At 40.8% G+C, this 13,253-nt stretch overlaps 1 protein-coding gene across 2 annotated transcripts in view; it reads left to right on the top strand.

The window, feature by feature from the left end:
- The first annotated feature begins 580 nt into the window (after window positions 1-580).
- The window catches only part of glrbb (glycine receptor, beta b), a 228,152-nt gene continuing 215,479 nt past the window's right edge, over window positions 581-13,253 (top strand). The window contains exons 1-2 of one of the 2 annotated variants that reach the window (XM_087979820.1): window positions 581-853; window positions 1,529-1,680. In XM_087979820.1, coding sequence (XP_087835946.1) covers window positions 1,559-1,680 — 122 coding nt within the window. In that variant the 5' untranslated portion in view covers window positions 581-853; window positions 1,529-1,558. The remainder of the gene's footprint in view (window positions 854-1,528; window positions 1,681-13,253) is intronic. The other variant, XM_087979821.1, reaches the window with a different exon arrangement.

A 13,253-nucleotide genomic window follows, 5' to 3' on the forward strand; every position in this document is an offset into this window, starting at 1 on the left:
ATAGAGGCAATGGAAGGTCTGAGTAGGATTGGAACAAAAACATGAGAATTCAATACCCAAACATCTTGCCCCAAGGAGTGATGGAAACAAAATATTATGGAAGATGAAATTGATACTTTACAGGTACAATAAAGATACACGTGTGCAAGCCACTGACAACTTCTGTAGGAAGTCATAAAGAATGCAACAATGCTTTCATGGTTTTTTTTACCAACAAAAGCGCAAATTCTGTGTTAACTAAGTTGAATCCAGAAACACTTAGCCCCATTTTCAAAAGACAGCGATTTACTCATATACTGTTCATATATATCAAAATATTGTGGCAATATTAACTTGTCTGCAGTGGTTGAGTTTTTTCAGATCAATAATTGTTGTTAAGGAGATAACATTAATAGAGTAGAAACGACCCAAAGGAAATACTGAAAGAACATCAAACAACACAACACCATTTGCCAACGCTTCTTAACTTTTAAAAATCAAATAAAAAATTGTGACTCAAGAATCTGAACTCCAAATTAACAGGCTTTGCCGCTTTCCTCTGATGTCTGTCCAAGAAACGGGACTACTGCGCATGTAGCAGGTGCATATATGTTGCTCCTCCATCTTGAGAAACAGTTTCATCCCCAAAATACACTTTAAACAAAATAATACTGGCTGATGTGTTAATGGTGCAGCGGATGGAGAATGCAGTGGGGAGGATTGAGGTCAGGGCAGTGAGGCAGCAGCTTGCTCGGTCTGTCAGTGCTGTCAAAGTCCAGCACTGACTCGCTGATGGGAAACAAGCACATGCTGGGGGAGTCGAAAAGCTGTCAGCTTTTTACATTTTTAAAAAAAAATTGCACCGACATTCACGGTGAGTAGGAACCGTTGATTTTTTTTCCTTTAAAAAGAAATGCACTTTGCAAATCTCGCTGCGCCTAATGATGTGTATGTGAGCAGGGTAAGAGGAGCTGTTCAGCGCCATCGCCCTGTATTGTTTCATATTGTGCTGGTTGCGGCGCCAGTTTCTGTAGGTTTGTTTACAAGGCTGGCTGAGATCTGTGAGAACGATGCAGCGACCGGCTGCCGTAGTACGAATGTAATATGTTTCTTTTTACATAGTGATGAAATGCTCTTTATGTGTATGTGCTCCAGGACAAATAAAAATACACATTAAGCATACTCTGACTATTTAACGTTTTTGGTTTGGAAATTCCAGCAGTATGTTATCATAAATGTCTCGAAAAATGCCTGCCACATTCTTAGTATCATTGAGACCTGACAATTTAAACGAAATAGTGTTTTTTAAAAAACAAATGCAGTGTTAGATATCAGAGCCGAGAGCGGTGGACGTGTGACAGTAATTAAATATTTCTGTCTGGTGATCGGTATAGGCTCTACTGTTGGGACATCAATCATGTAGACACACTACTGGCATCCACACCTACACAATGTGGTTCAGTCTCTCTAGCCCTTCTCTGTTTTGTCATTTTCAAGATGGAGTTCCTTGGAAGGTTTAATATTAGCTGACATTTTTTTCTTGTTCCAGATTAAGACTGCTGGACCTATCAATTTAAGAATGGAGCTGACCAAAACATCCCTTTTCCTCATCTCTTTATGCTTCTGGATTGAACTAGGTTTGTCCAGTGATAAGTCTTCAAAGAAAGGAAAGTCAAAGAAGAAGCAACATCTGTGCCCATCGTAAGTTCTCTTCGTTTTCATCTAACTGAATTACAATTAGTATGTGTGCTTTTTAAAAGTTGGGTACTTCCCAAGAAATGATAATCAGTGGTTTCAGGCTTACTAAACTCTTTCCAGATATCATACAGCTTTACCACACAATATGGCTACTGCACAATTACAACAAATTCTGACCATTTTAAAGGGCTTCTATCTTCAATGAGAAATACTCAATAAAGGCTTCATGCTTCATTGTCATGTTCTGTCATAATGATATCTTGGAAAAAGATTGCCAGTTTAATTAACATCAGTTGGTGCATACCTCTTTACAGATAGAAGAAAAGCTTTCCCAAAATTTCCTCAGTCTCTTTTAAATAGACATGTGAATGTGATTGAAAAAAAGGTCTGCAATTATCCCTATGACAAATATAATATTCCTTCTATATGCTGCAGAAGTGATAACTCGATAGATTTGGGTGTAAGTAACATAAGGCTGCTATGCCATTTTTAGGAACAATTCTACAACACAAATTGCAACAGTTTAAGAAGATAGCTCACCATCACCTTCTCAAGTGAAACTCAGTATGGGCAAAAACCTAACCAGTAATACCTACCTCCTGTGAATGAATTAAAAAAAGGAGACAGACATTGTGAATTTCTATGATGTCAGAAGTCAGTTGCAAATGTTAGAAAAATGCAAAGAACCATGATGTAGTTTCTAACCACATAGGGGTCTTGCATGTTATTTCCTTTCAACTGCAGCTGAGGCTCGTGACATAAATCTTTCATCAAGTACAATGGTTGCATACCAACTTTCTCATTTGGAGATTTTACTTGAGCAATCTGGTCTGAATGACGGAAATTGGAGTGTAAGGAAAATATGATTTTCAGCGAAGGAAGGTCTCTGTGCCAAAACTGAATGTTACGTTTTACATGACTATAATCCCCACAGTGTGGAAACAAGCCATTTGTCTCAACAAATCCACACCAATCCTCTGAAGAGTATCCAACCCAGACCTATTCACCTACCTTATTATGCTCCATTTACCCTGACTAATGCACCTAGCCTACACCTCCCTGAACACTATGGGCAATTAGCATGGCCAGTTCACCTAACCTGCACATCTTTGGACTATGGAAGGAAACCAGAGCACCCGAAGGATAGCCATGCAGACATCTTACATGGCTATTGAACAGTCTGAAATGCATGTCCCTATCCTGCCCGTTTTGTCTTCCACCGTCTTCCACCATGATAGTCATAACAAGTAGTCCAAGTTGCTATGATTCTACCCATTAATCAAACTCCTATCTATAGGAACCATCTTTAGACCAGAAAACGTTGAAGCAAAATCAGCCATTTAGTGAGCTGATCTGATAATCCTTCTCTTCACTTTTTCTGCCTGATTCTCATAATCCTAAAAACACTGATTACAAATCTGTCTGTCTCAAACTTGAGTATTCTGAATGATCCAGACTTGACAGCTCTCTGCAGTAAATAATTCCCACTGATTTACCACCTGCTGAAAGAAAAACTCCATCTCTCTGTCTTATCTGGGCATTAGAACTGAGATTATACTCTCTAGTCCTAGACTGCCTCACAAGGAGTAACAACACTTCCACATCTCCCCTTTCAAGTTCCCTAAGAATTAGATTAGATTACATTAGATTACATTACAGTGTGGAAACAGGCCCTTCGGCCCAACAAGTCCACACCGACCCGCCGAAGCGCAACCCACCCACACCCCTACATTTTACCCATTACCTAACACTACGGGCAATTTAGACGGGAATTGAACCCGGGTCTCAGGCACTGTGAGGCAGCAGTGCTAACCACTGTGCCACTGTTATGCTATGTTTCAAAAAGATTTCCTCTCATTCTTCAAAACCTTAGTGAGTACAAGCCCAATCTACTCAACCTCTTCTGGTAAGAAAATTCCTCCATGTGTGGGCTCAATCTCGTGAACCTTGTATGTGCTGCCTCCAACGCCAATCTATCTTTCTTTCGATCAGGAGACCAAAACTGTTCACAATATTCCAGCTTTGCTCTAACTAGGGCTTTGTATATTTTTAGCAAGATTTCCTATTTTCATACTACATTCCTTTTGAAGTAAAGGCCGATGTTCCATATACCTTCTCTATTATTTGCTCAACTTGTACGCTAGCTTTTTGTGAATCTGTTGGAAAGAAACTAATTGTTGGACTCCGACTCGTACATTTCAAAAAAAGGTTGCAAAGTTACAAATTTTCCATTTCTGGTTACATGGCGCCTGCCCATAACTCCTATTGGAAAATACAATATTTGATGGATTGTTATCTGTGTGTGAAAATCCTGTAGGCCCCACTGATGCCAAATTTTCAAAATCCTCTTTCGCATTCCAGGCAGATAAAGTTCAGTACTAGGACTAAAAATTCATTTCAAAAAACTAGTCCAATAAGTTTTCAGATGCAACTTACAAACTTATCTTGTTCTTTTGTCATGCTGGTTACAGTTACTTTGTTAAACTTGATTATTAAACTTAATAGAAATCTGTGGATAGAATTTTATGAGCAAAATTAGTTTCTTTCCACTAATGCAGTACATATCTACCATGTGTATTTTATGATCTCCCACCATGTACTGTGTACTCAGTGAATACACAGTCATGTGGTGCTTGCCTGCAGAGTAATATTTGTAGTATCTGCACATCTAGAAAGACTCAGGTTATTTTCTTTTGAGCAGTGGAGGCTGAGGGGAGACTTGATAGAAGTTTATTAAATTTGAGATGCATAGATAGGGTTGACAATCAGAATCTTCTACAGTTGAAATGTCTAATACTGTGGGACATGCATTTAAGGTGAGAGGAGAAGAGTTCAAAGGAAATGTAAGGAGCAAGATATTTGCACAGTAGTTGGAGTCTGGAATGCACTGCCAGGGGTGATGATGGAGGCAGATAAGATAAGGGCATTTAAGAGACTTTTAGATAAGCACATGAATGCGCAAGGAATGGAGGAATATGGACGAAGGTCAGGCAGAAGGGATTAGTTGCATTTGGCATCATGTTCGGCACAACATCGTGGGCCAAAGGGCCTGTTTCTGTGCTGTTATGTTCTATGTATGTTCTATCTGACTGTGAAACTTCAAGTTGGGTAAATGCGATATGAGGAAGTTTACTAGTATGACATTGCTGGCGAAATATTACTGTTATGATTTCATAGCAGTAAATACCAAATAACCTCTTCAAAGATCTCCTGAAAATCACAAATGACGTTATGGTAAATGTAGTATTTTGAAAATGTAATCACTGATACCTTGTATGGCATCTAATTTTATGCAGTAAATTTCCCCAAATAGCAATGTGAAAAGGGCTGAATAGTTTGAATAGTGATGTTGTTTGAGATGTGAATATTGGACAAACAACAATGGATAAATCCATGTTTTTACTTTAAGATAGTGTCATGTAATTTTTTACATGAAATAAATAGAAGGACTTCAGTTTTACATTTGCTATCAAAAGTGGCAGTGCAGCATTCCTTCAGAACTGGAAATGGCTATTGAATGTAGAACCATAGAACAATACAGCACAGGAATAGGACCTTCAGTACAATCATGTCTATGCTAACCAAGATGCCATTCTAAATTAATCTCATTTGTCTACATGTGCTGTATCCCTCTATTCTTTGCCTGTTCATGTATCAGTCTAAACGTCTCTTAAAAATTGCTATGGTATCTGATTCTGTCACCTCGTCTGGCAGTGCAATCCAGACACTATAACCCTCATTGCCTTCCACATCTCCTTTAAACTAAGCTCCCTCCCCCACCTTAAACCAGTCCACCCTCATACATGATATTTCCATCTGGGAAAAAGACTCTGACTATCCACTGTATCTGTGACTCTCATAATTTTATTTTATCTATCAGGTTGTCCCTTAGTCTCTGACCCCCTACTGAAAACAATCTAACCTCTCCTTATAGCTAGTACCTTCCAAGCCAGGGCAACATCCTGATGCTCTTTTGCACCCTCCCCAAAACTTTCAAATCTCACCTATAGTGTGGTGACCAGAACTTCACACAATACTCCAATTGTGGACGAACAGAAGTTTTATACAGTTACCATGTGACTTGCCAACTTTTATAGTCAATGCCCAGGCTGACGAAAAGAAGCATGCGTATGCCTTTTTTACCACCATATCCACTTATGTTGCCATTTATAGGGAGTTGTAGACTTGCACTCCAAGATTTCTCTGTATGTCACTGCTCCGAAGGGTCCTGTCTTTTACTGTGTATTTTCATTTTGAACATGACCTTACAAAATGTATCATGTAATACTTGCCCCAATTAAACTACATCTGCCATTTCTCTGCCCAAATTTCCAATTGTCTTTGACAACCTGCTTTACTCTCCACAACTCCACCAATTTTAATGTCATCTCTGAACTTACTAATCAGACCACCTACATTTTCATCCAAGTCAATTATAAATATTGCAATCAACAGAGATCCCAGCACTGATCCATGCAGATCTACTGGTCACAGACCTTCAGTCAGAAAAACATCCTTCAACTATCCTCTGTCTTTCATGATGAAATCAATTTAATATCCAACTTGCCAACTCACCATGGATCCCATGTGATTTAATCTTCTGGATCAGCCCATCATGAGAGACCCTGTCTAATGCTTTAGTAAAACAAAAGTAGATGCCCCTTTCCTCATCAATCATTTTTATCACTCCTCAAAAATCTCAATTAAATTTGAGACAAAACCTCCCCCAAACAAAACCATGCTAACTATCCCAAATAAGTTAATTATTTTACAAATGTAAGTAAATGCAGTTCCTGAGAATTACCTCCAATAATTTCCCTATGATTGATATAATACTCAGTACTTTATAATTTCCTGGATTATCCCTGTTGCCCTTTAATGAGCTATTCTCAAGTCTTCTTGGAACTCAGCTTTGGCTAAAGAGGATGCAAAGATCTCTGTCAAGGCCCCAGAAATCTCCTTCTTTGCCATCTTTAGTACCCTGGGATAAATCCGTTCACTTCCTGGGAGTTTTTTACGTGCATGTTTTTCAAGATATCATTAAGGCTGAGACCCCCTTAACTTAGTTTTGGTCAAGTCTCTCATGACAGACTCTAACCCAGAGCTCCAATTATTTTGAGACTGACCCAACTTTACAACAACCTACATAATCCGTTGATGTTGGTAGCGACGTCTCGAGAAATGAGGAAAAACATTGACCTGCTGGTCCCTGTCAGTGGTGAAGTGACAACTGACTGAGTTTGAAGATGTGTTAAATCATTCACTTGCTACATATTATAAATACTTATTAGATTAATCATTACCCAAGCTGAAATTTCTTTGTTTAGATAAGTGACTTGGAAAATAACCACTAGGCAATTTCTTACCTGCTTACCTCTGATGTCAGACCTTGATTTTACTTTCTGATCATGTTCTCCCTCATTTTTCCCTGAAGTCTCTCTGATGGTAGTTCCCACTGTTTCAACTGCTTTGTTTTGATGCATTTCTGCTGATGTTACCTACTCTGTTTTAAGCTGCTGTATCCCAAATTACTTTGCTGTTGTGTCTACTCGTGATTTAGTAGTGGACTGTACTCGAGATACTGAATAAAAGTCCTTGGAGGTCCTTGGCGCTTCCATCTGTGTATACATAGCCTTGACAATACCATTTACATATCATTTAATACCTGCTATTCCCTCAGTTTGGGCACTGAAAATAGGACATCTGTAAAAATGTAACCGTCCTCCTGCAAGGGAACTCTATCATACATATCTGGCTTGTCTGTGTCACCCATTACTACGTTTCATGGTAAAATCATTCAGCTGCAGTTCTTTCAGAGGTTAAGGTTGAACAATGTGATGTACCAAGATTCATCAGCTGTTGCAGCTCCACATTGACCTTCATTTGTCACCCATCTGCCCACTTGTCCATGTCCTTTCAGAGGTCTACACTGTCCTTCTCCTTCTGATGGTAATAGTGTCCCGTATGGATCCAGCCATGAAGCCATAACCTTTCTGTCATGATAAACTCGATTGTTGCTGTCCTCCTTAGTGGCACCTCCATTGGAGACAACAGTACCTTCGTTTGCCTGCTCAACTCCTTCTCCGATGCCTCCAATGATGTAACTCGTTTACCAGCTCTGACCCTCAATGAATGGTTATTTTGGGGGGTTCAATAATGTTATTGCTCAGAATGAATTTAATCACTTCTGTAATTTGAGATTTACTTTCACTGTTACCTAAACTAAAAAATTCAGCTGGGATAATGATTAAACTAATAAGTATTATAATATGTAGCAAGTGAATGACTTAACAGTACTATCATCTTTTTTTAGTTTGAAGAAAGATTCAGTTATAGTGATAAAGGGTTCACATTAAAGTGGTGGGCGGCACGGTGGCACAGTGATTGTTAGCACTGCTGCCTCATAGTGCCAGAGACCCTGGTTCAATTCCCGCCTCAGGCGATTCTCTGTGTGGAGTTTGCACATTCTCCCTGTGTCTGCGTGGGTTTCCTCTGGGTGCTCCGGTTTCTTCCCACAATCCAAAAATGTGCAGGTTAGGTGAATTGGCCAGGCTAAATTGCCCGAAGTGTTAGGTGAAGGGGTAAATGTAGGAGAATGGGTCTGGGAGGTTTACGCTTCGGCGGGTCGGTGTGGACTTGTTGGGCCGAAGGGCCTGTTTCCACACTGTAAGTAACCTAATCTAATCTAAACGGCTACAAAACCATGTTTACAATCCTTAAGTATCCAGTCACCTGGATGGGATTTTAAACCAAGTGTTTGGCTAATTCTATTCCTAATATTTAAAATAGTACAGAAACTGATGATAAGGTTCATAATCCTAATCCTATCACAGGTAATTTCTCTGTGTTGAATCAACAAAGATGTTGTTTTATCGGTAATGTATCTGCTACATTAACATGACAAACAGCCAAAATAATTTTTCCCACTTGTTCACACACATTGATTTGAGTCGACAGTAGCCTTTGTAAGTCATTTTGATAGCATGATATTTTATTTATCAGAAAACTATCTAAACTTTCAAGCACCGTGATATTATCTCGTCTGATTTAGGAGAAACGTTTGAATTTTCAATTTATGTTTGATTCTCAAACTTTATTGCACTTCAACTTTCTTTCTTTTACTAGAATAAACATGCTTTTCTCATAACTCTCCTTGCTGCCATAGTATCTCTTTAATATGTTAAAATGACATATTTGCTGCTATTTTCTCAGTCTAGCATATTGACTGCACAATCAAATTTCTTTTGATTTGATAAGGTTTGATGGACATTTGTTTTAATGGTTTTCCAGAGACAGTCAACAATACTAACACCTTGTTACTAGCAACAATAATTTTCCTCTTTAGCCTTTTTTATTTACTCTAGTTTTCATTGTTTGTTGAACACTCTTCAAATGCAGTTTGGTCTGCTCACATGTTTGGGTTAGTTTCTTTCTGAAACTTGAAACATGGGAAGTGTAGTTTCTCTCAGCTTTTGGTTTATCAAGGTTTCTCTAAACAATTGGAGAGGTTCAGTCATCTCATGTTCATAGTTGAATTCAAAAGGATTGATTGCTGGGTTTCCTTTTGGAGCATTCTAATACCAAACATTGACAAGGAAATGGATTTTTTATCCAATCATCAGGACACCCTGTCAATAAGCTGCAATCATGGTCTTCAAAGTTTGTGCCATTTTTGCAATACATCTTGAGATTATGGATGATAAGCAGAAGGTGAAAACTGTTTTATTTCCAAACTCGCAAGCATTTCTTTAAATATTTGGAACATACAATCATTTCAAGGGTCGAATTTTATTTCATTGCATAATCCACATTTTCAAACAGAGAACAATACAGCGCAGAACAGGCCCTTCAGCCCTCGATGTTGCGCCGACCTGTGAACGAATCTAGGCTTGCCCGCCCGACACTATCCCATCATCATCCATGTGCTTATCCAAGGATTGTTTAAATCTCCCTAATGTGACTGAGTTGACTACATTGGCAGGTAGGGCATACCATGCCCTTTCCATTCTGAGTAAAGAACCTGCCTCTGACATCTGTCTTAAATCTAACACCCCTTAGTTTGTAGTTATGCCCCCTCGTACAAGCTGACATCATCATCCTAGGAAAAAGACTTTCACTGTCTACCCTATCTAATCCTAATATCATCTTGTATGTTTCTATCAAATCCCCTCTTAGCCTTCTTCTTTACAATGAGAGAAGACCCAAGTCTCTCAGCCTTTCCTCATAAAACCTTCCCTCCAAACCAGGCAACATCCTGGTAAATCTTCTCTGTACCTTTTCCAATGCTTCTTCATCCTTCCTGTAATGGGGCGATCAGAACTGTACACAATATTCCAAGTGCGGCTGCACCAGCGTTTTGTATAGTTGCAGCATGACATTACAGCTCTGGAACACAATCCCTCTACCAATAAAACGTAACACACCTTATGCTGCCTTAACAGCACTATCAACCTGGGTGACAACTTTCAGGGATCTATGTAAGATCCCTCTGCACACCCACACTACCAAGAATGTTTACATTGACCCAGTATTCTGCCTTCCTATTATTCTTCCCACCTGTTATTCTTCCCAAATTGAATCATCTCACATTTAGCTGCATTGAACTCCATTTGCTACCTCTCATCCCAATTCTGCAGTTTATCCAAGTCCCCCTACAACCTGCAACATTCTTCCACACTGTCCATAACTCCACCAACTTTAGTGTCATCTGCAAACTTACTAACCCATCCACCTATGCCTGCGTCTAAGTCACTTAATAAATGACAAGCAGCAGTGGTCCAGAAACAGACCATTGTGGCACACCTCCTTGTGGCACACCACTAGTAACCGGACTCCAGGCTGAATATTTTCCATCAACCACCACTTGTTGCCGCCTTACAGAAAGCCAGTTTCTAATCCAAACTGCTAAATCACCCTCAATCCCGTGCCTCTGCATTTTCTCGAACAGCCTACCATGTGGAACCTTATCAAAGGCCTTACCGAAGTCCATATATGCCACAACAACTGCCCTACCCTCATTCACATGCTTGGTCACCTTGTCAAAAAACTCCATGACGTTTGTGAGACACAACCTGCCCTTGACGAAACCATGTTGACTATCTGAAATCAAATTGTTGCTGGCTAGATGATTATAAATCCTATCTTTTAAAATCCTTTCCAAAACATTTCCTACAACAGACGTAAGGCTCACTGGTCTATAATTACCTGGGTCATCCTGGGTCACCCTGTGGCAGAAGCCACAGGGTCGTAGTCATGGGCGACTTCAACTTCCCAAATATTGATTGGAAGCTCTTTAGATCAAGTAGATTGGATGGGGCAGTGTTTGTGCAGTGTGTCCAGGAAGCTTTTCTAACGCAGTATGTAGATTGTCCAACCAGAGGGGAGGTCATATTGGATTTGATACTCGGTAATGAACCGGGACAAGTGGTGGGCTTGTTAGTGGGTGAACATTTTGGTGATGGTGACCACAATTCTGTGACTTTCACCTTGGTTATGGAGAGAGATAGGTGCGCACAACAAGGTAGATTTTATAATTGGGGGAAGGGAAATTACGATGCTGTAAGGCAGGATTTGAGGAGCATACGTTGGGAGCATAGGCTGTCAGGGAAGGATGTGGTGGAAATGTGGAACTTTTTCAAAGAGCAGATACGACGTGTCCATGATATGTATGTACCTATCAGGCAGGAAAGAAATGGTCGTGTGAGGGAGCCTTGGTTGACGAGAGAGGTTGAATGTCTGGTAAAGAGGAAGAAGGAGGCTTACATAAGGTTGAGGAAACAGGATTCAGACAGAGCAGTGGAGGGATACAGGATAGCCAGAAGGGACCTGAAGAAAGGGATTAGGAGAGCTAAGAGAGGGCATGAAAAATCGTTGGCGGATAGGATCAAGGATAACCCCAAGGCATTTTATGCGTATGTGAGAAACCTGAGAATGACGAGAACGAGGGTAGGTCCGATCAAGGACAGTAGTGGGAGACTGTGTATTGAGTCGGAAGAGATAGGAGAGGTCTTGAACAAGTACTTCTCTTCAGTATTTACGAACGAGAGGGACCGTATTGTAGAAGAGGAGAGTGTGAAATGGACTGGTAAGCTAGAAGACATACCTGTTAGGAAGGAAGATGTGTTGGACATTTTGAACAACTTGAGGATAGACAAGTCCCCCGGGCCTGACGGGATATATCCTAGGATTATGTGGGAAGCAAGAGAGGAAACTGCAGTACCGTTGGCAATGATCTTCTCGTCTTCACTGGCAACGGGGGTGGTACCAGGGGACTGGAGAGTAGCGAATGTTGTGCCCCTGTTCAAAAAAGGGAATAGGGATAACCCCGGGAATTACAGGCCTGTTAGTCTTACTTCTGTGGTAGGCAAAGTAATGGAAAGGGTACTGAGGGATAGGATTTACGAGTATCTGGAAAGTCACTGCTTGATTAGGGACAGCCAGCACGGATTTGTGAAGGGTAGGTCTTGCCTTACAAGTCTTATTGAATTCTTCGAGGAGGTGACCAAGCATGTGGATGAGGGTAGAGCAGTGGATGTAGTGTACATGGATTTTAGTAAAGCATTTGATAAGGTTCCCCATGGTAGGCTTATGCGGAAAGTCAGGAGGCATGGATAGAGGGAAATTTGGCCAATTGGATAGAAAACTGGCTAACCGGTCGAAGGCAGAGAGTGGTGGTAGATGGTAAATATTCAGCCTGGAGCCCAGTTACAAGTGGAGTTCCGCAGGGATCAGTTCTGGGTCCTCTGCTGTTTGTAATTTTTATTAATGACTTAGATGAGGGAGTCGAAGGGTGGGTCAGTAAATTTGCAGATGATACGAAGATAGGTGGAGTTGTGGACAGTGAGGAGGGCTGTTGTCGGCTGCAGAGGGACTTAGATATGATGCAGAGCTGGGCTGAGGAGTGGCAGATGGAGTTCAACCCTGCCAAGTGTGAGGTTGTCCAGTTTGGAAGAACAAATAAGAATGCGGAATACAGGGTTAATGGTAGGGTTCTTAGTCAGGTGGAGGAACAGAGGGATCTTGGGGTCTATGTTCATAGATCTTTGAAGGTTGCCACTCAGGTGGATAGAGTTTGTAAGAAGGCCTATGGAGTATTATCGTTCATTAGCAGAGGGATTGAATTCAAGAGTCGTGAAGTGATGTTGCAGCTGTACAGGACTTTGGTTAGGCCACAGTTGGAGTACTGTGTGCAGTTCTGGTCGCCTCACTTTAGGAAAGATGTGGAAGCTTTGGAGAGGGTGCAGAGAAGATTTACCAGGATGTTGCCTGGAATGGAGAGGAAGTCGTACGAGGATAGGTTGAGAGTTCTCGGCCTTTTCTCGTTGGAACGGCGAAGGATGAGGGGTGACTTGATAGAGGTTTATAAGATGATCAGAGGAATAGATAGAGTAGACAGTCAGAAACTTTTTCCCCGGGTACAACAGAGTGTTACAAGGAGACATAAATTTAAGGTGAAGGGTGGAAGGTATAGGGGAGATGTCAGGGGTGGGTTCTTTACCCAGAGAGTGGTGGGGGCATGGAATGCGCTGCCCGTGGGAGTGGTAGAGTCGGAATCATTGGCGACCTTTAAGCGGCAT

This window comes from Chiloscyllium plagiosum, unplaced genomic scaffold (genome assembly GCF_037043375.1).
Source record: "Chiloscyllium plagiosum isolate Xiang-an unplaced genomic scaffold, Cpla_swu_hap1 HiC_scaffold_36, whole genome shotgun sequence".
Taxonomy (NCBI): Eukaryota; Metazoa; Chordata; class Chondrichthyes; order Orectolobiformes; family Hemiscylliidae; genus Chiloscyllium; species Chiloscyllium plagiosum.